The following is a 25693-nucleotide window of genomic DNA, read 5'->3' on the forward strand; positions in this document are numbered from 1 at the left end:
ACACTACCCATAGTGAAAATATCAACTTACCTACTCTAATTATTATACCTATGTCATCTCTCACTCTCTGATTTGATACACATTGTATTGTCTATTTCTTGTTTAAAATTTGTTAAAATCGGGTTAATTTATTTAACTCATAAAGGTAGTTTAGAAAGGTGATCCAAGAAGCGTTAAGGAAAATTTATAAATTTTGGTTTGGATTACGGAAAGCTAATTGCTGCGGCGCCGTGCGATATCTCTAGAAGGCTGGAAATTCCCACGGCCGAAGCGAATGGCTACATTTCTTGCATAATAATAAAATGTAGTAAAATAATATTAAGTAGTCGTATTTAATGAAACGAAATATGACTATGTAAGTTTACGATTACTAGAACTAATATGTACGGGGTAGACAGCGCTTAGGTAAGCTTTAAAAACTAGCTGCCCTGTGATCTTAAGACTATAAACTTTCCGGTGTAGTTATAAAATTTAATGGAAATATAAATCAATACTGTTAACAAACTTTATATATACTAACTTATTCAACCATAAAGAGTTATGTGTATTTCTTCAAAAATTTTCATTATCTCTCACGTAAAATATAAGACAATATTCAAAATACTGTTTCGAGATTATAACTACGACGTAGTGCCAATAAACAAAAATAATATTAAAAAAATCATACCCGCATTATATCACTGTTGAAAAACTTTTAACTGGGTTCCTGTTAAAATGTCTATTAGGCGACTGCCCTCCGATCAGGGAGCAACTGAACTGACCACAATCATCTCATAATTTGACACCGGGACTCCTTTGTGGGGTCATTAGGATCGAATTGAGGGCCATCACGAGTCGTTAGGGCGAATATCAACGATTCCCACAAGCGCGCCCTAATGGACTCTCAGATAAATTCGTAGTAACTCCAAATACAAAATGCATAATGAATTTTGATAATTACTTAACGTTATTTATTACTCATTAATAGAGATAAGATGTTTCTTATATTAGGTCCCTTCTTTTAATTAGATGGTCTCGAAAAAGGTAACTTTGATTTTATGAACTAAAAAAGTATGTGGTTTTTATGGCATCATAAAAAAGAAAAGAAAGTTTTAGATGTGCCTTTTTTAAATGGGCTTAAGTCAGGGTTTTTACATATAAGGTACCTACGTAAAGCGAATCCAATCAGACTACACGACGTTGTGTAACCTATTAAAAATATATTTTTCTAACTGTTAAAATTGTTGTACCTATTTATTTCTTAAGATATATATTTGGATTGATTGTTCCCCATAGCACGCTGGGTTTACCTGTAATTGGTCAAGCAGTTAGGATTGAATTATTTATGTTGCGTACATATGTGCATGTCATATTGTATCGACTGTTGGTAAGCTAAATAAATACCTAAACATACCTGGCCCGTGAAAGTATTTAAACTTGGTAAAAGTTGCACTAGATAATTGTGGACCTATTGTTTTCGATCGACTGGAAGATTTACAGATGATCATGTATGTACCCCACCCAGAACCCCAGTCATTAATGGGGTGCTTTGAGGGTTTTGATCTAAGACCTCTCAGGGACTAAATGAATATTTTTTTTATAATACATTTAAGTGCTTTTGACCTCAATTTGCCTGGTGGTAAGCAAGATGAGGCCTAATGTAGGTACAAATTCTTACCGAATTTAGTATTTCAAGGGTACTTACTTTCTAAATTGCAACTTCTACTAATATAAGATACCTATACAGAGCAATTTTTTTTTATGTTTATAAAAATAGAGGAAAAATTTATGCAGATGCATAAGAAATTACGGGGCCTATTCTGATGAAATTCTGCTCAGTGATAGACTTTCAGAAGTAATATACCTAAACTACTTTTATTTTTTAATATTCCTACGGAGGCAGACTCGGGCATAAATTGTTGCCTATAACTATTCTCACTTATTACCTACAGATGGTAAACTTTTCAAAGTGGCGCACTGCCTTTTCTTGACAATATTATTGCAGGCTTTGTGGCGACATTTCTACGCCACAAGTCACAAAACCTAAAATCACGCAATGCTATCAGTCAAAAACAGCGAAAACTCTAAGTCGCGCAAGCAAAAACGTCATGGATTGGAGCATATATACAACAACCTCCTACACAACATCGTCGGAGCCGCGGTTCCCCAGGCATAACACCTAGCCTAGCGGAAGATCTTCCCTTTGGTGGCGGTTGCGCCGAAATCATCGCTACCGCTACACCTTATTAGGGCCCATTTCATGCCAAATATTAGGTACCTATCTACCATTGCCAAATATTATATATCTACAGTTACTGAAAAAAACCCAGTGAGTTCTCTCACAAAAAAGGTCTCATCATGAGTCATTTTAGTAACACAAGAATATAATTGGGTAAGGCCGTAGATTTTGCCACTTAGTAACATAGAGTAACATAGATACTTCTATGTTATGGTAATGTATAAGTAACACGAAAGTAACGAGTAAAGAGTGTAAGGTCGAGTTCAGAAGTACTGCCTCTTTTTTTTATTAATTTTTTTTTTCAAATTTCATAATATTTTCGTAAAGTACTGAAAATTATACTAACGTACGATTGTAATGGCAAGCACAATTCCATAGGAATTGGAGAAGCAAATGTATTCTGAGAAACACAAACGAAGTTAATGCAATGTTCCAAAACAAAATGTATGTACGGGCGTACGGGCCAGGGTATCTATTAACCTTATGTAAGAACTAAGCATATAAATGAAATGAAGCGGTGGTGGTCTAGTGGTTAAGACGTCCGCCTGGTGATCGAAATGTCCCGGGTTCGAATCCTACTCGAGCCACATGAGTTTGTATGCTAATCTGACTTACGTTTAGTACTTTTCATGACCACCACTTGCTTCCGGTGAAGGAAAACATCGTGAGGAAGTCACATTAGTCGATTATTTATCAGTTAGTGTGTGAAATGGAGAAGGCAATGGCAAACCACTCTATTAATATTGCCAAGAAAGTCGTTGTGTGTGTTTCATTGAAATCCATATAATGATCACGACTTCTCAGCCATGAGGAATACGACTAAGAAAAAGAAGAAGCAAATAAAAAACAATGAAATCTTCTAAAATGTCTATTCATTAAATAGGTACTTAAAACACAATGTGTACTAATTAATCAATAAAATCACAAAAAAGGAACTAGGTAACCACTTTTACTTATGTCAACTAACAAATGATTTAAAATATTTAAATAAAAAATACAGTATCTTCATCATTTTGCAGATAATATTCTTTTGAATCTGTCTCTAACTGAATCAAATTTATCTTTTTTACTATAGAAATTGTGGTCACAGAATCAAGATCTAACTTTCTTTGCACTAAGAATTTTACAGAATTATTTGAAATCTTAACATTTAAAAAAAAAATTATTTTGTAATATGTTTCGTCATTTTTAAATTCTATGATCTCAACAAATCCAATATAATACTTCCACGTTTTTCTTTCAAATTATCTAACCATAACGAATCTTTTATGTTGAAACTTAAATAATTCCCTTCATTTTCATTATTCTCTCTAACCGTGCTGCCAAGTTCTTCATCGTTCTGCTCGCTTCCTTCTATAAAAAACACATTTTATAAATTGGATTTCAAAATTCATCTTGCACTTTTAATGATTAAAATAATAATAATATTTTGTTTTCCTAAGCCATTAACTACAGGAAATACTTATTTAATATATGAAATTAAATGAGTCGTAGCCTATTGCACGAGTCTATGTACGAATCCTTACAACACTTAAACGTTACGTAACATACAATCAATGTTACCGATAACATAGCAGTAACCTAGAAGTAACGCAGAAGCAAGATTTTTTTGGTTATAATTTACCATAACTCGATCATTCGAGCTAAATTTAAAACAAAACACGGCTCCTGCATAACTTATTCACTAAATAATACTTTCACATGAAAATAGGAGTAATAAACCAATTCTTTACCTTTGAAATCGAATAAATCCCGAATGACGACACACACCTGCACTCACTTTTTGTCAAACCCACCACAGTAAACAAAATGGTTTTTTTTTTCTTTTTGTCCATGGACACTTAAGTGTTGCCAGTATCGATACAAAATATTACCAAAATGTTTTACCTTAATTAGAGGTGAAATTGTGGTAACATACAAAATTGTAACATATAAGCAAAAATACGGGGACAAACCTTTAAATTGCGATAAAAAAATTAAATCTACTTATTTTAAATAATCTCATATTATTAATTGGCTGCTTAGTTTTGCGTTCTGTAGGTTAAGTTCTTGTAAACTTGACATTCAATAAATATACTACGAGTTTTGTAGTTCTCTAGTATTTGGATGATAAAAAAGACAACGCGATTTTTGCAAAATTTGGAGGACTGGCCAAGTTGAACACACTCTAGAAGTTAAAGTATTGAAGTGTTTGAACTTTTGAAATTAAATTATGTAGAGATAAGAGCTACAAAATATATTATGAGTACCTTAGTAACAAATTACTAACATTAGTCTTTTATATGCAGTCAAAATGTGGGACATATTTTTTTTTCAAATAGTGGCAAAATTTACGGCCTTACCCAATTATTATTTGATAAGTTCGGTATGTACCTACCTAGGTATACATACATGTTGGCATCAAAATTACTGTTTTTATTTTAAAATCAGCTTTTGATTAATATTCAAAACACATTACATACGTATAGCAAAAATCATTCAATTTTATCCAGACACTTCTTCGTTGTGGCAGTCAAACTTTTTCATGAACTTATTTTTGCCAATGTCGACTTTTACTCAGTCACAGAGAACTTGGTATTGTTTAGTCAGTCCTCGTTGAACATCTATGCTATGTCCTATCTCGTTGCTATGTTGGACAACATCAAAAGTCAGTAAATCCCTTATTGTTCCAACACTTATGCTTGTCCATATCCACCCACACTTATAAATATTAAAAGTGGATCATACACACATTTTGGGAAAAATATTACAGCACAAAACGTACCCATTGTTTTAGTTCGCCAAGTGTCCGTAGCTACCGACATAGGTACAAAAGCGTTATTTACAGTTACTTATTTTAAAATAGCCGCGCTTCCTTTTTTAATGTGGCTAGACCTCCTTGCGACTCGGCCTAAATCGAATGCTCGAATGACGTGAATAAAAGGCTACGCCATTATGACATGGATATTAAAAAAGAGGTCAATGAAATGGCCATACAATTTCTTTGAAATGGCCATACCAAACCGGATATCATTGTCTTACCATACCATAGACAAATATCTTTTCCAAAAAAAGGAAAGGTCTTAGTTTTCGACCAGTTTCCGTCCTTAACCACAGACTAAAGACTTACTAGGAGAGCAGAGCATAGAGTAAAATAATAAATAAATGGAGCAGTGTAATTTTTTGACTTAGTGCATTGTTCGTGTTATTTATTTTACTTTTATTGAATTTTATTATGAGTATCCTTATGTTAATTTATCAAGATCAAAGTAAATAAATGTCATGTATTTTCATACAACTTTGTTAAAATACGTTAATTAAAATACAAAACAAAGCTTAATTTTAAGTACTTGTCATCCAATCATATGTTAGTAATTAACGATGTCATGTCACTGTTTGTTTACTAATGACAATTTCGTGAAAGTAAAGTGAATTTCAAAAGTTTTCGTGATGAATACTACGGATTCAGTTGAACAGACATCATCTAAGCGACAGGAAAATGGCGACGCCCCCACTGGTCCAGATCGCCCACTTAAGAAAGCACGATTTGCATGGCAAGTCAAAGGAAAACACCACTTGAGGAACCATGTTTCGGAGCCTTCATCAAGTTTGACTGGTGATATCCAAGCTGCCGGACCATCTTCAAGTCCTGATGTTACTTCAGGACATGTTATAGAAAATGCTGAACAAAATATGGACATATTAGGGGATTATTCTCTAAAACAAGACTTTTATACTTTAAATTCTGTGATTGCAGACACTGAGACGCCTTTATTAGAAGCGATACCAAGTATTCCCACTGATAACTTGCCATATCCAAGCTATGTTAGTTCTACTAAGAAGTTTTATATATCTGAGGAGTATGAAAATGACCTTGGTTCAATACCTATGTCCATGCTGTATAAATATAGCTGCAGAGAAAACCAGTGCATTTCACGTTGGCAAGCAAAGCAGGTAAATGTTGTTCAAATATTTACAAAAATTTGAACAAGAAAGAAATTAAACTGAATTGGAATATTATATAATTAGGACTTCAAGTGGCAAGAAGTCACTTTCTTCAAGTCAAGTTCTTTGGGACCCATTCTGTCCATTCATTTATTTTATTTTTGACAGCTACTGTTGCAGTAATATTCTATGGAACTTCTCAATGTTTTGAGAAAATCAACATCAATGTAATATTTTTTAAATTGAAATGTGAATGATCAAACTTAAAATAGTGAACAACAGGACTTTGAAATTCTAAAGCTTCGACTGTAAGAAATTGAATCCATCAAAAACAAAATTAAAGGATGACCAAGATTGAACATGTACTGATCTAATGTTGCCAAACTTTCAACCATATATCAATAGCACAGTAGTAGTAAATGTGCTATCAATACTGTTATTTTTACTCAACTATCAACAGTGAACTATTGATTCACAGTACTACACTGATCTTCAAATGTATTTGTATGATTCACATCAATAAATTATGTGTCTAAATTAAAATTCTTAAATAATTTATAGATAAAAGCAAAAGCTGTTTATTTGTTTGTTTGTGAATATAAATAATAGTTATTTGAAATAATAGTTTCAGAAAACATAGTATCACAAAAATAATTAGGTTTGCACATGAAAAGTTGTGTTGTACTCGGCAGCAACGCCCCCTGTTGGAATTTTTGTTCTACCTATGGCAATTTAATGTACAACAGAAGAACATTATGTACAAAAAACAATTTAGTATGTACGTACAGTAAATTTGAGAAGAAATGATACTTTATAGGGCGCTGCTAGAGAGTATACTCTACAGCAGCGCCACTCAGAATACTTTCTTGTATTTATACTAAAATGCAATTTTTTTAATTAGAGGATGTATGAATGTTTATTAGTATGTACGTCTTAGAATAATAATGAAAATGTAAGCAACTATCGTTTTATCTAACTTTAAAAGAAAGACCGTAGTTAGGTATGTTGCAGTGAACACTTCTTCTTTCCTGTCAATAAGGCAATTAATAAAGTAAGTACTAAATTAATAACACAGATTTTGTAACAGTAACAATTTCAGGAGAACTATATTGTCTGCCTTTTATTTTTTCATTATGAATAAAAAACTAGCTTTTGCTAGGTAAGCTTTAAAAACGTAAAATCAATTAATTCGTTAAAAAATAATAAGGCTTTGCAAGGCATTTCTTTTAAAGTTAGATAAAACAATTGTTGCTTACATTTTCATTATTATTCTAAGACGTACATACTAATAAACGTTCCTACATCGTCTAATTAAAAAATCAGCTTTCTAGTATAAATACAAGTAAATATTCTGAGTGGCGCTGCTGTAGAGTATACTCTTTAGCAGCGCCCTATAAAGTATCATTGTTTCTCAAATTTACTTTACGTACATACTAAATTGTTTTTTGTACATAATGTTCTTCTGTTGTACATTAAATTGCCATAGGTAGAACAAAAATTCCAACAGGGGGCGTTGCTGCCGAGTACAACACGAAAAGTTACCCCTAGGATTTCTTCCAGTCATAAATATCTTAGTCATATCTAACTTTATTATGACTGTTATTTCAACTTGTGGTTGGTTTTTTTTTTCATGACCATAACTTAATAAATGGTGTTTTTTTAATAAAAAATGTAACAAATTGTTTACCATAATTTACATACATCCCCAAAAAAATAGACTTTATTTATTTATTCACCAATTTATATATACAGAAAATAAAAAGGAATAATAAATACAAGAAGCAATAGTACATATGTTCTGTTTATTTCTAAAGGAATATTTCCAGCCGACCAAGGCTTAAAATTTTTTTGAAATATTATAATCTAATATTACATAACTGTTCATTTCAGATGGCTAATGGTTTTGTAGACAATACTATAAACCGCATATTGGAGGCATGGGCTAGTCCTCCTCTGAATGAGCCCAGAGTTCGTGCACTCGAGGCTGCTGATTACTTTAACAATCTGCCTGGGTATAACAGTGTTGAAAATGAAGGAATACTCATGGCAATATCTGCACATGGCTTACAAAGTGCATCATCGTCATCAGATTCCAGTAGCGACAGTGATGAGACAGAAATTAGTGAAAATGGGTATAATAAGAATATGCTTATGTTAAATCGTAACAATTCCCATCCACTGTCTATTCCTTCAGACGATAATTACCAATCACCACCTCAGTCTCCGCCATCCTCAAAATCTTTCGTGAGAAGGCTATCTGAGGACAAAACTGCTTGGCCTTATCCAAAAGAGGAGAACAGTGAAGATAATGAACTCGCAGAGTTAACCCTCTACAATTCATCAGAACAATATTGCGATGGAAAGAATCAGAGTTCTCCTATTCGTGAATATAATGATAGTTTTACTCATTTTGATTTCATGGACACTGCTGTATCATTTGCCATTTTAAACAAAGGTCTAACCACTTTTGGTAATGACTGAGTAAGTCTAAGGGTAAAACTGTGCCCCAAATAAAATGTGATTAGATATTGTATCATAACATGGGGCATGTTCCTTATTTGTTGACTGAAAATGCAATGTTTATGTAAATCACCAATTCAATTTTAATCCTTTGATGGTCAATAGCAGTTTTTATGAATATTATTTACAATGCAGTTAACCATTAGGATGGTACCAGTTTATACCAGTTACAAAAGGCACTCAAAGGGTTAATTTTGTGTTCGGTTTAATATTTTACACACTCAAATTTTAATTTTTTTTAATTAAATATTTGTATAATCGAGCAATGTACTTCTATATAATAAGACATTATTAAGCACAAAATATTATCTACCTAGATAACAAATATGTTACATATTCAGTAGGTCTATATTTTAAGATTATTCAGTATTCATTTTATTTTAGTGACATATTATAACAACCACTTAAATGTAAATATGATTGGAAACTGAATAATTGTGTGATTTGTGATATTTGTATTGTAAAAAAATCATAAAAAATGGTAGAGTACAAAAGTTTCAGTTATGAAACATATCAAGTGACTGAGTTTTGGGCACAGGGAATTTCATTAGGCCAATCATTTAGTGTTAAGGGATATTTACTAAAGTACATAGTTTACACTAAAATTGCTGAATTTTTTGTTGGTTATTTTATAATAGTATTCGTATCAATTCATTCCATTGACCTAATTTAATAAAATTGTTAATCAGTATACTGATTATTTAGTTCATATGCTGCTGGTCAGTTTATTAATAATGATGTAAAGCAAAATAGTTCCACAATTATTAGTGTTTGTATTTATTAAAATTTCATCTTAACGTTGTTTTGTGATGATAATATATGTATCTTCACAGTTCCAGTATGTCCAAGGGGTCAAAAAAACAATAAAAACCATTAGTCATATTGCTATATGACATACTAGAGGCCGCCCGCGACTTCGTCCGCATGGAAACCCTATCAATCCCGCGGGAACTCTGGGATAAAAAGTAGCCTATGTGTTATTCTGGATCTTCAGCTACCTACATACCAAATTTCATGGTAATCGGTTCAGTAGTTTTTGCGTGAAAGAGTAACAAACATCCATACATCCATACAAACTTTCGCCTTTATAATAGTAGTAGGATTAACCATTTCGACATTAATGAATAATTTTAATTTAGTCCATGTGTCATAATGTCCAAAATTTTCAATATAATTATAGCAATCAGTAACTAAGTTATACTAGGTTTTACCACCTAGTTACTTCAGAGAGCGGTCACCCTAATATCACAAATGAACTTTTATGTGCAAGTGATTATTAGGTTCAATATTCCGGCTTGGCGTCGCGTCGGGTCGGAACTCCGGATGAATCCAACGTAATTGCAATAAGTCTTAATATTTCCAATATTTTTTCTGGTCACCCGTCCACTTGGCATTAAGTTAAGAAAAATTGCTACTTTAGAAATCAGCATAGATATTTTTTATTTACTGCAATAAGTAATTTTTTTAAGTCTATGACTGCAATATATGTACATTTGCAATAGGGGAACGCAAGGATTTCTTTGTCTGATAACATTGTAAATAACGAAAAATATATGTTTTAATTATAGTATAGTAGGTATAGTAAAAATGTATGCCATACTGACATAAAGTCAATAAAAAAGATACTCATGAAAAAAATTGTATTATCTTTTGTCACATTCCTGCCAGCAATATAATTACAAAATCCTTTATTCTGGCTTCTGAAACAGACGTGGGGTGGTTGAGTAGGATAGTAGGACCGTCGGGCTGTAAAAAAATGTACTGTTTATTCTCTTCCACGCACATTGTAAAGTCTATCGAGAGTTAACAGTGGCAACCATCTTAATCTAAATTCCATCATTTAACCCATTTAGCTATTATCAAAAACCAAGCATCCAGCTGAACGTGACCTTCAATAGAATTTTAGCTCTGTCTGCTCCGTAAGAGATAAAGACGTGATACATCTTCATATGTATGATAAGCACTATACTAATATGCACAGGTTCGCACTCTATCAGTCATGTACTGATAACTTTTGTGTATTGTAGGTATCTAATGGTGTGGAAAAACATAATGAAGAGAAACCTGCACTTCCAAGGAGATGGGGGATTTATATAGATACATACATATGCCCAACTGAAAGCCAAAAATGTAATTTTTAGAATTTCTGTCAGTATGTTTGAATTGAACTCGCATCACGTGAAAGCTATTGCTCCGATGTGAATGCCATTTTATCAGATGCTTGATCCAACTTTAAACTGTATTATTATACACCATTTTCTGTTCCTATTCATTTATTTGCTTGTAAACTGGGACTCTGTTAATGGACAGCATGGAAAATCCGGACTATTCAACTGAACGTCTCTTTTAATCAAGGTTAAGAGGGAGAGAGGTGCCGTGTGGTTCCCGGCACCATTACAAAAAAGAATAGGACCACTCTATCTCTTTCCCACGGATGTCGTAAAAGGCGACTATGGGATAGGCTTATAAACTTGGGATTCCTATTTTAGGCGATGGGCTAGCAACCTGTCGCTATTTGAATCTCAATTCTATCACAAAGCCAAACAGCTGGGCGTGGCCTATCAGTCTTTTCAAGACTGTTGGCTCTGTCTTCCCGCTAGGGATATAGACGTGATCATATGCATGCGTATGCATGCATCAAGAGGGATTATCTAGAATTAAAATAAAAACATCTCAATAACAATTTTATTATTGCTTGTTATTTATTCACATAATACAAAATAAACTATGCACAAGTATAAGACCACTGATGTCGTTCTATTAGACTTCATAAAATATTCTTAAATACAACTTGCATCATTCACAACAGTTTTGTTGTAGATACCATGTAACACATAAGTAACATTTACAGATGAAAATAATATACAATAGCAGTCTCCCGAGAACTGTGATGTTCTACGGCTTATTTCAATCATGGCCGAGTATCCTAATGATAAAATCTAATTTATAAGTAGCTGTACAGGTCGCACGTAATCGCGGATTGACATTTCATATTATTTACAGATCAATGACTATCTGCGCCTTTTCTATAAGCACTAACTGGGGCTTAAGTATTAGTTGGCATATCTATACTTTCTAAAATGTAGACACTTTTTTGCAATATAAACGTAATCTCAAGTGGAAATACTTCAATAATAAATTTAAATAATACTCAACGGTTCAAATCAACCTTGGTTCAAACCATCTGGCACAAGCTGTGAAAATATCTGTTCATGCTGGGCTTTATACCCAGGACCCCAAGAGTGGTGTATTAACCCCTGGGACATGGTGCCATCTATAATCGTTCAAGACTCACGCTTATATTTAAAAAAAATACATTTGCTCAAAACTGAATGAATGAACAGAATAGCATTAAAGATAGTGTATGCCAATAGATATTATAAACCTCCTAGTTAGCGCTGTGTACTTACAGTTGCATTTTATTTAATTATTTTCAATATAGTAATAAACTACAATATTTGCATTCCTTAAATCTGGATTCATTATTTTATTATTTAGTCATAAGAATATTGCTGCTTATTTGCATTTATTTGTTGTGTGAGTGCAAAAATAAATATTGTAATTCCATAATAATTAATTGCATTCCAAGTATTATAATATATTTCTACAATCAATGTCATGGTAGGTATTCAAACTGTTATTACATTTTAATGCGACGCAATAATCAAACGTTATAGGGGGAAGTCCCGTAACGCCGGACGGCACCTAGCGCCGGACACTCGTACTATCAAGCGAGTACAAATCAGTTAGTTTCAAAATACATGTGAAAGGGGTGCTGGGGCATACAGGTACAAGATCACGCGCCGCGCCTCGCCAGTGACGCACACGGCCGCGGCAGGAGTAACCATTTGCTGTTTTAGGCTCGAAATCACGGCGTCACCTAAATATCAACGTAAGTAATTCTAGTATATTTATGCATTTACATTTGAGTGGTATTCAAAGATAAAATCAGTACTCGATTGTTATCCGTAAAATGGTAGAAAATTATTACATGTTTTAAACAATTTTAGTTACCATCTAATGAACGAAAATGTGTGTCCCTTAGCACCGGACACTAAGTCGTCCCTTAGTGCCGGACAGTAAACATATTGATATTTCTTGTAAGAAATTACGTATTTTATTCTAATTGTTTAATTTTGTTTTAGATTATAGAAGAAAGAAGATAGTTAAAATGGAAGAGAAGAAAAAGAAAGGATCCTGGGATCCACAGAGCTTACAAACTGCTATTGATAAGGTTATGTCAAAAGAACTGAGTGTAAGACAAGCTGCAATGCGATACAATATTCCTAAAAGCACTATACATTAAATAAAGGCCCTAAATCGAGAAGAAGTAACAATGAAACCAAAGTTAGGTAGATTCACTAACACCTTCTCAGCAGAGTATGAAGAAGTCTTGGTGGACCACATTAAAGATTTATCGAATAGATGCATGCCAGAAAAGAAGTTTCTTAAATTAGCATACGACTTAGCTGAAGTCATGAAGATTCCTCATCGATTTAATAAAGAAAAAGGCAGTGCTGATAAATAAAAAATAAAAGTCGCAATAAAAAATTACGACTTCATGAAAAGGCATTCTGACATTTCGTTGAGAACACCGGAATCGACAAGCATGATGCGCCCCGTAGGATTTAACAAACCACGAGTGGATCCCTTCTACGACAACCTTGAAAAGCTGATGAAACAGTACAACATTCACACCCTCAAGAATTTATAACTGTGATGAAACTGGTGTCAGTTGCGTGCACAAATATTCGTCCGGTACTAGGTGCCACTTTTTAAAATTATGTTTTTTGTTACCAAAGTTTGTTTGATAGTATTAATTATTTTTAGCAGAGGTTGCATTTTTGTTAAATTAATTTGATTTCTAACTTTGTTATCTAATATAAGTCATAATTTTATAAACATTCCTTAAATATTTTATGTTTTATTTTGAAATAACCTTAGGTGTCCGCTACTGGGGGACTTCCCCCTATATAACAATACAGATAAATATTATGTTAATACATAAATTATAAAGAAAGCACACATGTAAGTTTTGTAAGGGATAATAAATCTTATGAATCCATTATAGCTTATTGCTACGAATAGAGTAGTACGAACTTAGAGTTTGAAGGATATGTGGAGCCACTGTGGCTGTTCAACTTTTTTTTATGGACAAGGATGAATGAATTTCTAGTAAAATGTCTTCTTAATGCTGACGTCAGTATATCATCAGCCGAGAAGTTACAAGTGTTGGTAATCTGTATGTGCGCAGTTTGAAATAAGAAAGGAATAAAATTGAATGTAAGTAAAAAATAATTGCGTAGATGGCTATGCTGTTGACTGTAAAAGAAGCCATTCATTTTACTATCAAAGACTGAACTGACAGTTACCAAATATGCCAATTCCACAGAAGAGAAATAAAAGTTGGTACTAGTACTTCATGATTTTCAATGTTGGATACGGTTTTATCATATTTAATAGTAATGAATGGTTTGAGGTGTACAAATTTGGCATACATATGTTATGTATTTGATACTGACTCGTGGAAACCACTGAGTCCCAAAATTATAACAAAGTATGCCCTTACAAAATACTATATTGTGCATATCACAATATAACTTAAAGATATTAAAAATTATACACAACAATATTATAAACCTTGGTAGACTTGTCATATGTTTAAAATTATGAAGTTATGATTGTTATACTTTGGCAATAATAATTTTTATTTTATTTAAAAACACTATTACTCAATGTTATATGTCGTTGAAAATGCCAAAGTATTGACACAAAGTATAAATAAAAAGCTAGTTGAACGCTACACACAAATTAAGTCACAACCGCGCAAAACTGGAGCCAAAATGTCGACTACATATAATCTCATTTAACTTAAATCTACGGCATTTATTTACATACCTTATATAATACATAATACATATCTAATATGAAAAAATCTCCAAAAGTTAAAAAATTGACAAACACATTAACACTCTTATACTTAACAAAGCGTATGGATTCATCGTATTTACAAGTACGTAAAATAACGCGCGTATTAATTACATGCAAATTAGGGCATCTAAATAATAAGTGCTTATTATTGATACTACAGAAATAGTGGCCGCTTGTTTTTGTGTAAAAGATATAGCGATGCGGTAACTCAAGTGATTATTTTTATTTTATACTCAATTTAGCAGAATGTTAAATCAAAACATACCATAGCCAAATTTTCATATCAAACTCATAGCAATTTTCATCTGACGCTTCAAAATTGCCTGTATTTGTGCAAGTTCCGTATATCCCTGATCCCACAGTTGCGAATGACTTAACTGTAGAATCCTGTCAGAATACAACTTTTAATTTAAGTCAATGTGTGTATTTAACTTGAGCGTGGTAAATTTAAACTAAGCTTGACTGTACAAATATAGTTCACCATATATAAGGCGGAAAGTGATTTAAACTTACCAACTACAAATTATTTACAATATGCACATAGACTAAAGCGACACACATCAGGCATCGAAAACTCCTTGGGCAGCCCTAGTATTGCTTATACCTTGAGTTTGGGACTCGTTCTCGCAAAATATCACTACTAGAGGATCACATACAATTGCTTCAACAGATATGCCTAATGCAGAAGCAATGTGACGAACTTCTACTTATTTCCATCAGAATATTATTTTACCCATAAATAAATAAAATGACAGTTTAAACAGACTAGACATAACAGGGCCGTCTGCCATTTTATGTTTGTAAATTTATTGATGCCGTTGCCATATTCAAAAAGCAATCAATATTTTTGGAAACTTGAGTCTGTTTCACTTTCAAAGACAATTTTCCTAATTTTTAACTATGCAACATGAGATCTTTCTTACACTACTGACCAAAAAACTTTTTCCCAAGTTCGAATTGCGATTTTAGTGTCTATAACAGTACGAATTTTTCTAAATACTTGTGATGTGTTTGTAGGGTAGACTCAGCGAGGTGGCAGGAGGGGGAAAGAGTTGCGGCGCAGCGCTATGGTTTAAACTTCACAAGGGGAATAGTTTTAGATTGCAGGCACTTGTCACACACCCACTCTGCGTACACTTCCGCCGTCAGCAACTGGAAAGCTGGCTCTGTTAAGCCGGTACATCCTCTGGAAAATATCACAGACATCTTTACTGCTGGTCAAAAATATCTAAGATTTAATGTTACAAATTGAAGGAGGCTCCATTTTACACACTGGCTTTTTATATAGTTTGTTCTCTCTCCTTCTGGACTGCTTGAATTCTACCTAATGTAGTTTATCTGTTCTCATGTCTATTGTATCAAAATGTATCTTTATATCTTTGATACTAATATTAGGTTGCAATTTTCAGCACCTGCTTACTACATTAAAATTATCAACTAATTTTTTTTTTCTAATGAAATATAACTGAATAAATGATGATTATTTTTTTTATTAAATTTTCAGATTAAGTGATTAGCCTAACTAGTTTAACAAACAATGTGATAAATTTACCTGTGAAACCAAAAGTTGCATCCTGACTCACATAATATAGCTTGGTCATTATCATGTACTTCTTTGTGACAGACTCCACAGGGGTATATCGGCGGCGCATTCGGGTTTTGGGGGTTGAACACCATAGGCTGGTCCGGCGGGTACACTTTCCCCGCACTTACTGGCATCGGTTTAGGGCCAAACATTCCCATCCCCTGTCCCATAGGACCCACACCTTGACCACCTGGCCCTCCCATAGCCATCCCACTCATTCCTGCCAAGGGCCCACAGTTACCCATATTACCTGGGCCTGGACCCATACCCATTGACCCACTTCCACCCATTCCCATAGGTCCTCCATGACCCATATGGCCTCCAGTGTATGGCGGGCCAGGTCCCATGGAATTCATAGGACCGTTGCCGCCCATTGGACCACTCCCCATAGCCGACCCCATGGGACTTCCATGTCTCATAGGGCCACAATGACCAGGCCCCATTCCTCCACTCTGCATAGGATTTGATGCCATGATAGAACTTGTAGGACCCATAGATCCATTTGAACAACTCGGCCCCATTGGTCCATTCATTCGAGGAACATTCATACCTGGGCCACCACCTCCCATTGGTCCATTAATAGGTCCGTTCATTGATCCCCCACCAAGAGGACTGTGCATAGGTGGCCCCATCGGACTGTTGCTCATGTGACTGCCAGCCATTGAACCCATATTCATGGGACTTCCCATGGGTCCCGAAGACATTGGTGATCCCATCGGCATTGAATTCATGGGACTCATTGGACTACCCATTGATCTAGATGCTGGCCCCATTCCAGGCCCCATGTTGTGATTACTCATGCCCATGTTAGGGCCCCCCATTGGTGACATTCCACCCATATGCCCCATTGGGCTCATATTGCCCATGGGACTGATTCCTCCTCTTGGTGGCATCTGCTGGCTCATGGGACTCATAGAATGTGGCAATGGGCTCATGTGCCGCATTGGGGGACCTCCCATGCCATGCATTGGACCCACCATTCCCATTGGACCATTTTGACTCATATTGTGGCTCATCATAGGACCATTGTGGGAGACTGTTGATGGAGAGTCATCAAAAGGATTTGAAGCCACTATTGTATCCCCATAGCCAGTAAGCGGAGGTGGCAAAAGGTCTTGGGCTGTTGGAGGTGGCTGTGGTGTTAAAGCATTATTAGCATTTGAAGTTTTTCTTCGCTTCTTAGGATTACTAGGCGCTGGCGTAGGCGGTGTCGGCGTATCCATGGGTGGTTTAAAGTCTGGAGGCCCTAATCCAGGACCTGGCAGCCTGTAGGAAGGCATCCCTGCTAAGTTGTGACTCATTCTGCTAATATTGAGTACCAGCTCTAACAACCATTATGAAGGAAGTGCGAGTATTATTTTAGTAAATAGATTTAATCGTAAGGCACCGCATTGTCACGAGAAAGCGCAATAACGTGCCGGAAGACAGTTCATGTCTATTTCTGTAACATAAAAAAAAAATACTACATTACACACTACTTAATAATTGCAAAATTGAAAGGCAAATACTTTGAATGAGTACGAAATTAACTATGGCATTCAATAATAAAGAACATTATTGACAATGACGGTTATGAAGCCCTAATATAAGCAATAACATTAGTAACCTGTCTGTAAATCTAAAACAAAAAATAAAATCAATAAATTGGTAAGTAATTACTCCATGAGAGCAACCTAATCATCTTACTACAAAAGAAAAAGATTAAAACTTACTGCATTATCAATTTATCATCGGAAATAGTATAAATTTTTTGTCCACTTCCAAACCCCACAGCAGGCGTGCAACATATGACAAAATACCAGCAGAAAATAGGATTTTTCGTAAGTTTCACGATTTTCACATAAAGTTACTTGATAGATTATTGTTTGTACACTGATCAAAGACACTTAAAACAAATAATAATAACGCATCCAATGCATTTTTATTTACGACTCACAATATTCCAAACAACACACGCCACATTCACGATGTAATTTGTGATGAAATTTCCACCAGAGGGCGTCTCTCAAAGTAAAGAAAGTTTTAATGGCAAAGACGTCAAACTCTACAATGCCGTGCCGTGCGCTGTGCCATTACAAAAGTTTGAACCTATGCCAAAGTTAAGACTCGTTAACACGAGACTTAACTTGGCTAACTAGAACTGTACTATCACAAAGCCTTAATACTAAATTTCACAAAGGCCACCATGTAATATGTTATAAAATGTGCCCTAATAAAAAGTTGACAGACAAGAAAACACATGTCGTTCGTCGATGTCACCGGTAACACTGTCGGCGGCCAGCTCATTTCGCAAAAGCAAAGAATAGCGGTTGCTTTTTAGCGCGGGAATTGCGCTGGAGTTCTTGGTGAAATACCGCAATAGCACCATTTATTTTTCAAATTATTAATTTATTTTCCTTTTTTTATATACGATATGATTTTAAGTAAGTTAAATATATTTTAATTAGTTTTTAACATGAAATTATTTTGTAATGTTTTCATTTTTACAAGAGCAATACATTGCAAGATAGACGTAATCACGAGTATACTAATGTAACTCCTGAGCGCAAACTTTGTACGTGATGAAATCACAGAGTAAATGTTATTTCATTGATTACTAGCTATTGCCTGCGGCTTCACTCACAGACTTTGTTTCCTGAATAAAAGGTATAAGGTATCTCTCTATTTATACTCCGTACCTAAGTACTCTTAAAGACTGTAGGCATACTTGAGAAAACTTTTGTCCGCGAATTTTCTTCCGCTTCCGTGGGAGTTTGCTAAACAAACATGCCAAATTAACTAAATTTATTATTAAATAGCATATCCCGCGGTTTTGCTCGGCACAGTGTAATTCAAAGACAATCCTATGGGAACATACATTCTCATATTCGGGACGAGGACGACTGATACCCTAATTATGTCCTTTTTAGTGCCTTAATTTGTTTGTTGCATCTTCATGCTTTATCTACTCAACCAATATTAAATCTTTGCATGTACTTTTGTACCTTTGTTAGAAATTAACGCGTATCTTTTTAGGATTCCGTTTATAGGTACTGCAACAGTTCAATATTTAAATGATTCATACTTCGAAGTAAAAAAATAATTACTGTTCCTGATGGTAATTTTTCGCGGTTTATAGATAGTAATACTAGCTGTGCCCGTGACTCTGTCCGCGTGGAATAGTTATTTTGGGCATCATTGAATCATGATTTTTTGTGTGATAAGTGCCTAATGTATTTGTATACGTAAAATGGTATCGTGTGAGTGAAACAAATTGAGACACGAATTCGATTATTAAGCTTTTGTATTGTGAAACTATGCATTGTAGACATTCTAATAGCGTCTGATGGATTTGTTACATAATAAAAATAAAAATGTCATTGTCAAAATGAATTTATGCCATTGATTTTGAAGTTTGCGATTTTAGGTTATTTCTAATTATTATCTATGATGAATTTGTTCTAATTAAAAGACAATAAATAAATTTAATCAGTAACTACTCTGTTTTGAAGGGCTATAATGGCTTTGAATAAATTATTTGCTAGCCTAACTATATCCTCCAACTTTATTAGCAGAAGAGCCATTCATGTATCTGCTATAAATTGTGCTAGCAAACCTGATGTCATAAAACCTAAACCTGGATTTGGTAAAAGTTTCCGTCGTATTGTACATTTCCCAGACAAGTATACAGTGAAACCTTTAGAAGTTACAAATCTTGCGGGCAGAGATCCTGTAACTGGTGAGCTAAAGCATTATTTGTTATAAAACCCGCCGAAAATATACAAACAATCTCAAGTATTTTCCTCGTTAATTTATACTAACAACCACTGCTTTTGTTTTACAGGGCGTGTGGTAGCAAAAGGAATAGGTGGCGGAATAAAACACAAATACCACTGGATAGATTGGCTGCGGGATGGGCCCACTGAAGGGCCTCCTCAGGAAGAAAAAGTTATACAGGTAAATTTATTTATTTTATAGCACTGAAACTAACTGATTCCAATAATTTCCTCTTTTACTTTCATTATGGTCTATTCTTGAGTCCATTTTTTGCTGCTTTTTATAAACCTCAAAGTCTGCTAAAGGCAACATAATACATAAGTCGTACATAAAACATTGGGAAAAATTTGAAAAGGATTGTACAATCGCCAGCTATAACCAACCAATTGGTATTCTGGATGAACTTGTTCATTTTCACCTCCAACAACTTTCTTAGAAGACAAAAGGATTTCCTATTATGTTATATTTTTAATTTTTTTTCAAATATATAAGGGACAAATAACATAGATTTGGTAAGCCTCAAAATAAGTTCGAGACTTGTGTTACGAGATACTAACTCAATGATACTGTATTTTATAATAAACTAGCGACCCGCCCCGGCGTCGCGCGGGTGCAAAATTTTGTTATTATACATAAAAACCTTCCTCTTGAATCACTCTACCTGTTACAAAAAACCGCATCAAAACCCGTTGCGTAATTTTAAAGATTTAAGCATACAGACAAACAGACTAAAATAGCGACTTTGTTTTATACTATGTAGTGATAGTGATACTTATATAAATAAACATTCAAGACCTAGGTCAATCAGAAAAGGTTCTTTTCTCATCATGCCCTGGCCGTGATTCGAACCCCGGATCACCGGTGTCACAGACAGTGCGTACTACACAGGCCCGCAAAATTTTGTTACAGAAACCCCACAGCTTGTTTTTGAATTATTGTATAATTTTTAATTATAATATTTGTATAGGTATTTATTATTTTGCTTTCCAAACTTTTTAATGTAATGTAAACTTCAAAAGGTTATGGAAGATGGTTGCAGAACAGCACACATAGCATTGGTGGCAGTCGGCGACAAACTGAAGTACATACTAGCGACTGAGAACATGAAAGCTGGTGATATCTTGAGGACATCTAGGTGCCTACCTAGAATTCCAGGTATAATGTTAAATGTGTTAACTATATCCACATACTATATCATAAGCAAATATTCTACAAGGCACATATACCTAGTAGGTTCCTACCTATACATACATAATATTATATCTCTTTCCTGGAGGTGTAGACAGAGACTACATGTTTCCACTTGCCACAGTCTTGGTTTACTTCTTTTTCTTCATCTGCATTCATAACTCTCTGCGAGCTGAGTTTCATACTCTTAATCTGATACTGTCTTTTTAAGCTTGCAATTGTTTTTGGGAATATATTTTCAAAAAAAATTGCATTTGTGACATTAACATGTCCATTTTTCATTCATTCAACAAAATAGCTGTAGATTATCAATTTAAATTACAATAAAAGAGGATAAAATACAATACCATAAAATCTGTTAGTCATCATTCATCATCATAATTAACCTGCTGCCAATGATAAAGCATTTCATTTTATGTTTTCTTCTGACTTGATGCTAAGAAGCCTTGAGAATTTTTGATATCAATTCTTCTTTACTTATCCTTAGATAATTTATCCTTCCTTGATTTTTTTAAATGAAAGTGGTAAATTAAAACAATATTTTTAATTCCAGTGAGAGCCAATGAAGGTGATGCGTATGTTTTAGGAGCTTTACCAACTGGTACACAGGTTCACTGCATTGAAAAGGAGCCAGGTAATAATACCTTATGATTTTTCAATCCACTACAAACATGTCAAATACTTTAAGGATGGTAATGCATGCAGCGTGTTTTTTATCTCGCACATAATAAAAATGTACATTTCTGAAGCATATTCTATCACTTGAGGTGCAGTATTAACGTTTTATAAAGTAACACTGATGTACCTGCACAGAAGTCAACTATTTGTATGGCTCGAAAATTTTTCAACCTATCAGCCTATCAGAGCGCCATTTGAATCACGCGAACCGAACTGTCCGCTATATGAGCGCAATAGCAGGATACATTTTGTTTTTTTATTAAAAGTTTATTGTATGTACTTGTTGTGTACTTGACATTCATAAGACATCAATAGTGTCACTGTTCTTATGAATGTCAATTCCAAGCCATACAGCTGAACGTGGCCTTGCAGTCTTTCGAGACTGTTGGCCGTCCATAATGCGACTTATAAAAGTGGTTATACTGTACCTATGTATAAATCATAGTCAAAGCCAGACCCTGGACTTCATACAGTCGTGAATTAGAGGTGGTTGATGATGTATGTGAAGTAATTTCGTACTGCGACTGCTGTCCACAAGTCCTAAACATTTTATACTCCCAAAATAAGTAAGAAACATAAATTAGTTTCACATTTTCTACTTTCAGGTTTCGGAGGTCTGTACATCCATGCGGCAGGCACATTTGGAACGATACTTAGGAAACAAGACGACAGAATAGTGGTTCAAATGCCTTCAAAGAGAACTTTCAGCTTTGATCAAATGTGCATGGCTGTTGTTGGTATGTTTATTTGTCTCTCTCTCCCTCATCTTTGCCCGTTCCGTCGCTTCTTCTACATTATAGTCCAAGATCCCAGAGCCGTAAGACACAACTTATTTTCTAAAGAATGGATCTTTCGATTCTCAGTAGTCTTTCATGTACTTTTAATACCTGCATATTTGTGAGACTTGCCCAGTGACACCTGCGCAGGTACCAGGCGAGAAAGGTAACTAAAAATCACAGTTACTTAACTTAAATTTTTATGACTGATTTTTATATATATTTTATAGACTATTACTCTGAAGTCTTATCAGAGAAGTCAAACGCTTTCCATGCGCCAGAACTTTTGTCAGACGCTTTAAAGCTCTATCAAAAAAAAAATAACTTAATTTATTTTTAAATGTCTGACTTTTATATATGTTATTCAGATAACTATTACAAAGTTGTATTAAATCAGTCAGACAGTTTGTAATGACCAAACACCCCTTAAACACAAGAATTACTCAGCCTCGAGTATGAGCGCGATAGCACAATGCGCATGCGCGTCAGAGTAAAATATCTAATATTTGAAAAGTACTTACTGTTTTCAATTTCATATTTTTGCATATCTATTCAAATACGATGAAATTTATAATTAAAATAATAATTCATCATTTTTAAAATAATATAATATATTGCATACTGTATATAAAAATAAAAATGTAAAAAAAATTCTCTATTTGTTTCAGTCAAAACATTAAATGTACAGACAAAATATTTTTACCGTATTATATGTAGTATTTTGATTTTCAGTTTTTTTAATAAATACTCAAACAACACAAAAAAAAAATATTTTTAATAATAAAAATTAATATATATCTTGTTATTGTTGGGACTCGAACTCGGACCGCCAACTTCACAGTCTCACGCGCTAACCACTGGACCATCCAAGCCGTTGCGGTGGTGTCGAAATTAAAGTAGACTACATACATATGGTCACGTCTATATCCCTTGCGGAGAAGACAGAGCCAACAGTCTTGAAAAGACTAAATGGCCACGTTCAGCTATTTGGCTTAATGATAGAATTGAGATTCAAATAGTGATAGGTTGCTCGCCCATCGCCTAAAAAAGAATCCCAAGTTTGTAAGCCTATCCCTTATGCCTTTCACTTATATTTATATGTTATAGGTTTACTATTACTATACTATTTTTTAATTGTTTATGATTTTATTTTTACGGAATATTCTGCCAGCAACGACAATCTAACTGATGATGAGGACGATGACTTGAGTGGACAGTATTGAGATTTAATAAATGATGAAAATTCAAATGATTATTTTGATGATGAAGATGATAAAGAGACAATAAAATAATTATTCAATTGATTAATCATAATTAATTATTTTTTTATTGAAATTATTATAATAGATATATTTTTTTAAATAAATTAAAAATCATTCTTTTTGAAAGGCTATTGCTACAAAAAAATTCATTTTCCCCTATTTATATGCAATATATTATATTATGAAAAAATGATTAAAATGGTGCCGTGTGGTTCCCGGCACCAATAAAAAAAAAAGAATAGGACCACTCCATCTCTTTCCCATGGATGTCGTAAAAGGCGACTAAGGGATAGGCTTACAAACAAGGGATTCTTTTTTAGGCGACAGGCTAGCAACCTGTCACTATTTGAATCTCAATTCTATCATTAAGCCAAATAGCTGAACGTGGCCTTTCAGTCTTTTCAAGACTGTTGGCTCTGTCTACCCCGTAAGGGATATAGACGTGATGATATGTATGTATGTATGTATGTATTAATTATTATTTTAATTATAAATTTCATCGTATTTGAATAGATATGCAAAAATATGAAATTGAAAACAGTAAGTACTTTTCAAATATTAGATATTTTACTCTGACGCGCATGCGCATTGTGCTATCGCGCTCATACTCGAGGCTGAGTAATTCTTGTGTTTAAGGGGTGTTTGGTCATTACAAACTGTCTGACTGATTTAATACAACTTTGTAATAGTTATCTGAATAACATATATAAAAGTCAGACATTTAAAAATAAATTAAGTTATTTTTTTTTTGATAGAGCTTTAAAGCGTCTGACAAAAGTTCTGGCGCATGGAAAGCGTCTGACTTCTCTGATATGACTTCAGAGTAATAGTCTATAAAATATATATAAAAATCAGTCATAAAAATTTAAGTTAAGTAACTGTGATTTTTAGTTACCTTTCTCGCCTGGTACCTGCGCAGGTGTCACCGGGCAAGTCTCACAAACATGCAGGTATTAAAAGTACTACTGAGAATCGAAAGATCCATTCTTTAGAAAATAAGTTGTGTCTTACGGCTCTGGGATCTTACTCTATTAGAAGTTTGGGAACGGTAGTAATAGATTTAATTACAAATATTGTGTTGACGTCATCAAGTGATACCCCCTATTTTGAAAATAAATCTTTTTTTAAATGTAATGATTTTTACCGCGCAAAAATAACGGCGCCGATCACCGCGCTGATGATGTTGACCTGATGACCTTCCCAGGCACGATTCGGGGCGGACTTTTTGACTAATATGATAATTACCCAATTTTTTTTTAATAATTATAAATAATAAAGTAGGTAAGATTAATTACCATGAAATATTTTTATAAGTGTCGGTAAACATTTCCGTCCGGAAACGATTTGAAGAGCCATACGACGGTGGAGTCCCCTTTTGGACGACAGAGGAGGAACCTATTCATAACTTTGGAATTTATGATGACGATTTTTGGACTTGTCCCTTAGTATACATATCTATTAGTTTAAAAAAAATATACAATAAACATAAATATAGGCACGCCCTTCTCCCAAAAGGATAGGCAGAGACAAAATTGACGAATTATTTATGTTTTTCCAGGGCGGCTTTCAAACGTGGATCACGGCGATACTCCGATCGGTTCGCCGCAAAGAAACCGCTGGCTCGGCAACCGACCTCGTTCGGGGCTGTGGAAACGCAAAGATGGCCGCCACGGACGCAAGATTCGGCCGCCGAAGCCGGTCAAGGAAATTTTCTTCAATAAATCGCAATTATCCAAGCCTGTCCAGTTGACAATGACGCCTTGAATGTAGTAATGTTTGTGAGATTATAGGAATGTACATAGTAACCTGTGTTTTATTGTACACATACAAATATATTCACTGCTGAGGATGTCAC

The 25693-nt window shown here is 34.3% G+C and overlaps 3 protein-coding genes and 1 long non-coding RNA gene across 4 annotated transcripts; 2 read left to right on the forward strand and 2 right to left on the reverse strand.

Annotated features, from left to right (window-relative positions):
• Positions 1-3070: 3070 nt before the first annotated feature.
• LOC132902630 (uncharacterized) lies at positions 3071-4479 on the reverse strand. The gene is made up of 2 exons (XR_009657192.1): positions 3952-4479; positions 3071-3571 (listed from the first exon to the last, which is right to left on the reverse strand). It is a non-coding gene; the product is annotated as an uncharacterized LOC132902630 (long non-coding RNA).
• Positions 4480-5337: 858 nt separating this feature from the next.
• Positions 5338-10289, forward strand: LOC106129599 (uncharacterized). The gene is made up of 2 exons (XM_013328200.2): positions 5338-6151; positions 8033-10289. The coding sequence occupies exons 1-2, from the start codon at positions 5648-5650 to the stop codon at positions 8621-8623; spliced, it is 1095 nt and encodes a 364-aa protein (XP_013183654.1). The 5' UTR covers positions 5338-5647; the 3' UTR covers positions 8624-10289.
• A 1056-nt stretch (positions 10290-11345) lies between these two features.
• On the reverse strand, positions 11346-18146 carry LOC106129736 (protein pygopus). The gene is made up of 3 exons (XM_060948463.1): positions 17891-18146; positions 16146-17619; positions 11346-15779 (listed from the first exon to the last, which is right to left on the reverse strand). The coding sequence occupies exons 2-3, from the start codon at positions 17477-17479 to the stop codon at positions 15659-15661; spliced, it is 1455 nt and encodes a 484-aa protein (XP_060804446.1). The 5' UTR covers positions 17480-17619; positions 17891-18146; the 3' UTR covers positions 11346-15658.
• Positions 18147-19554: 1408 nt separating this feature from the next.
• LOC106129609 (large ribosomal subunit protein uL2m) lies at positions 19555-25643 on the forward strand. Its single transcript, XM_013328210.2, has 6 exons — positions 19555-19896; positions 20002-20114; positions 20954-21089; positions 21676-21756; positions 22406-22537; positions 25397-25643. Exons 1-6 carry the CDS (start codon positions 19677-19679, stop codon positions 25600-25602), a joined length of 888 nt encoding a protein of 295 aa, XP_013183664.1. The 5' UTR covers positions 19555-19676; the 3' UTR covers positions 25603-25643.
• Positions 25644-25693: the final 50 nt, after the last annotated feature.

Source organism: Amyelois transitella, chromosome 16 (assembly GCF_032362555.1).
Source record: "Amyelois transitella isolate CPQ chromosome 16, ilAmyTran1.1, whole genome shotgun sequence".
In the NCBI taxonomy this organism is placed as follows: Eukaryota; Metazoa; Arthropoda; class Insecta; order Lepidoptera; family Pyralidae; genus Amyelois; species Amyelois transitella.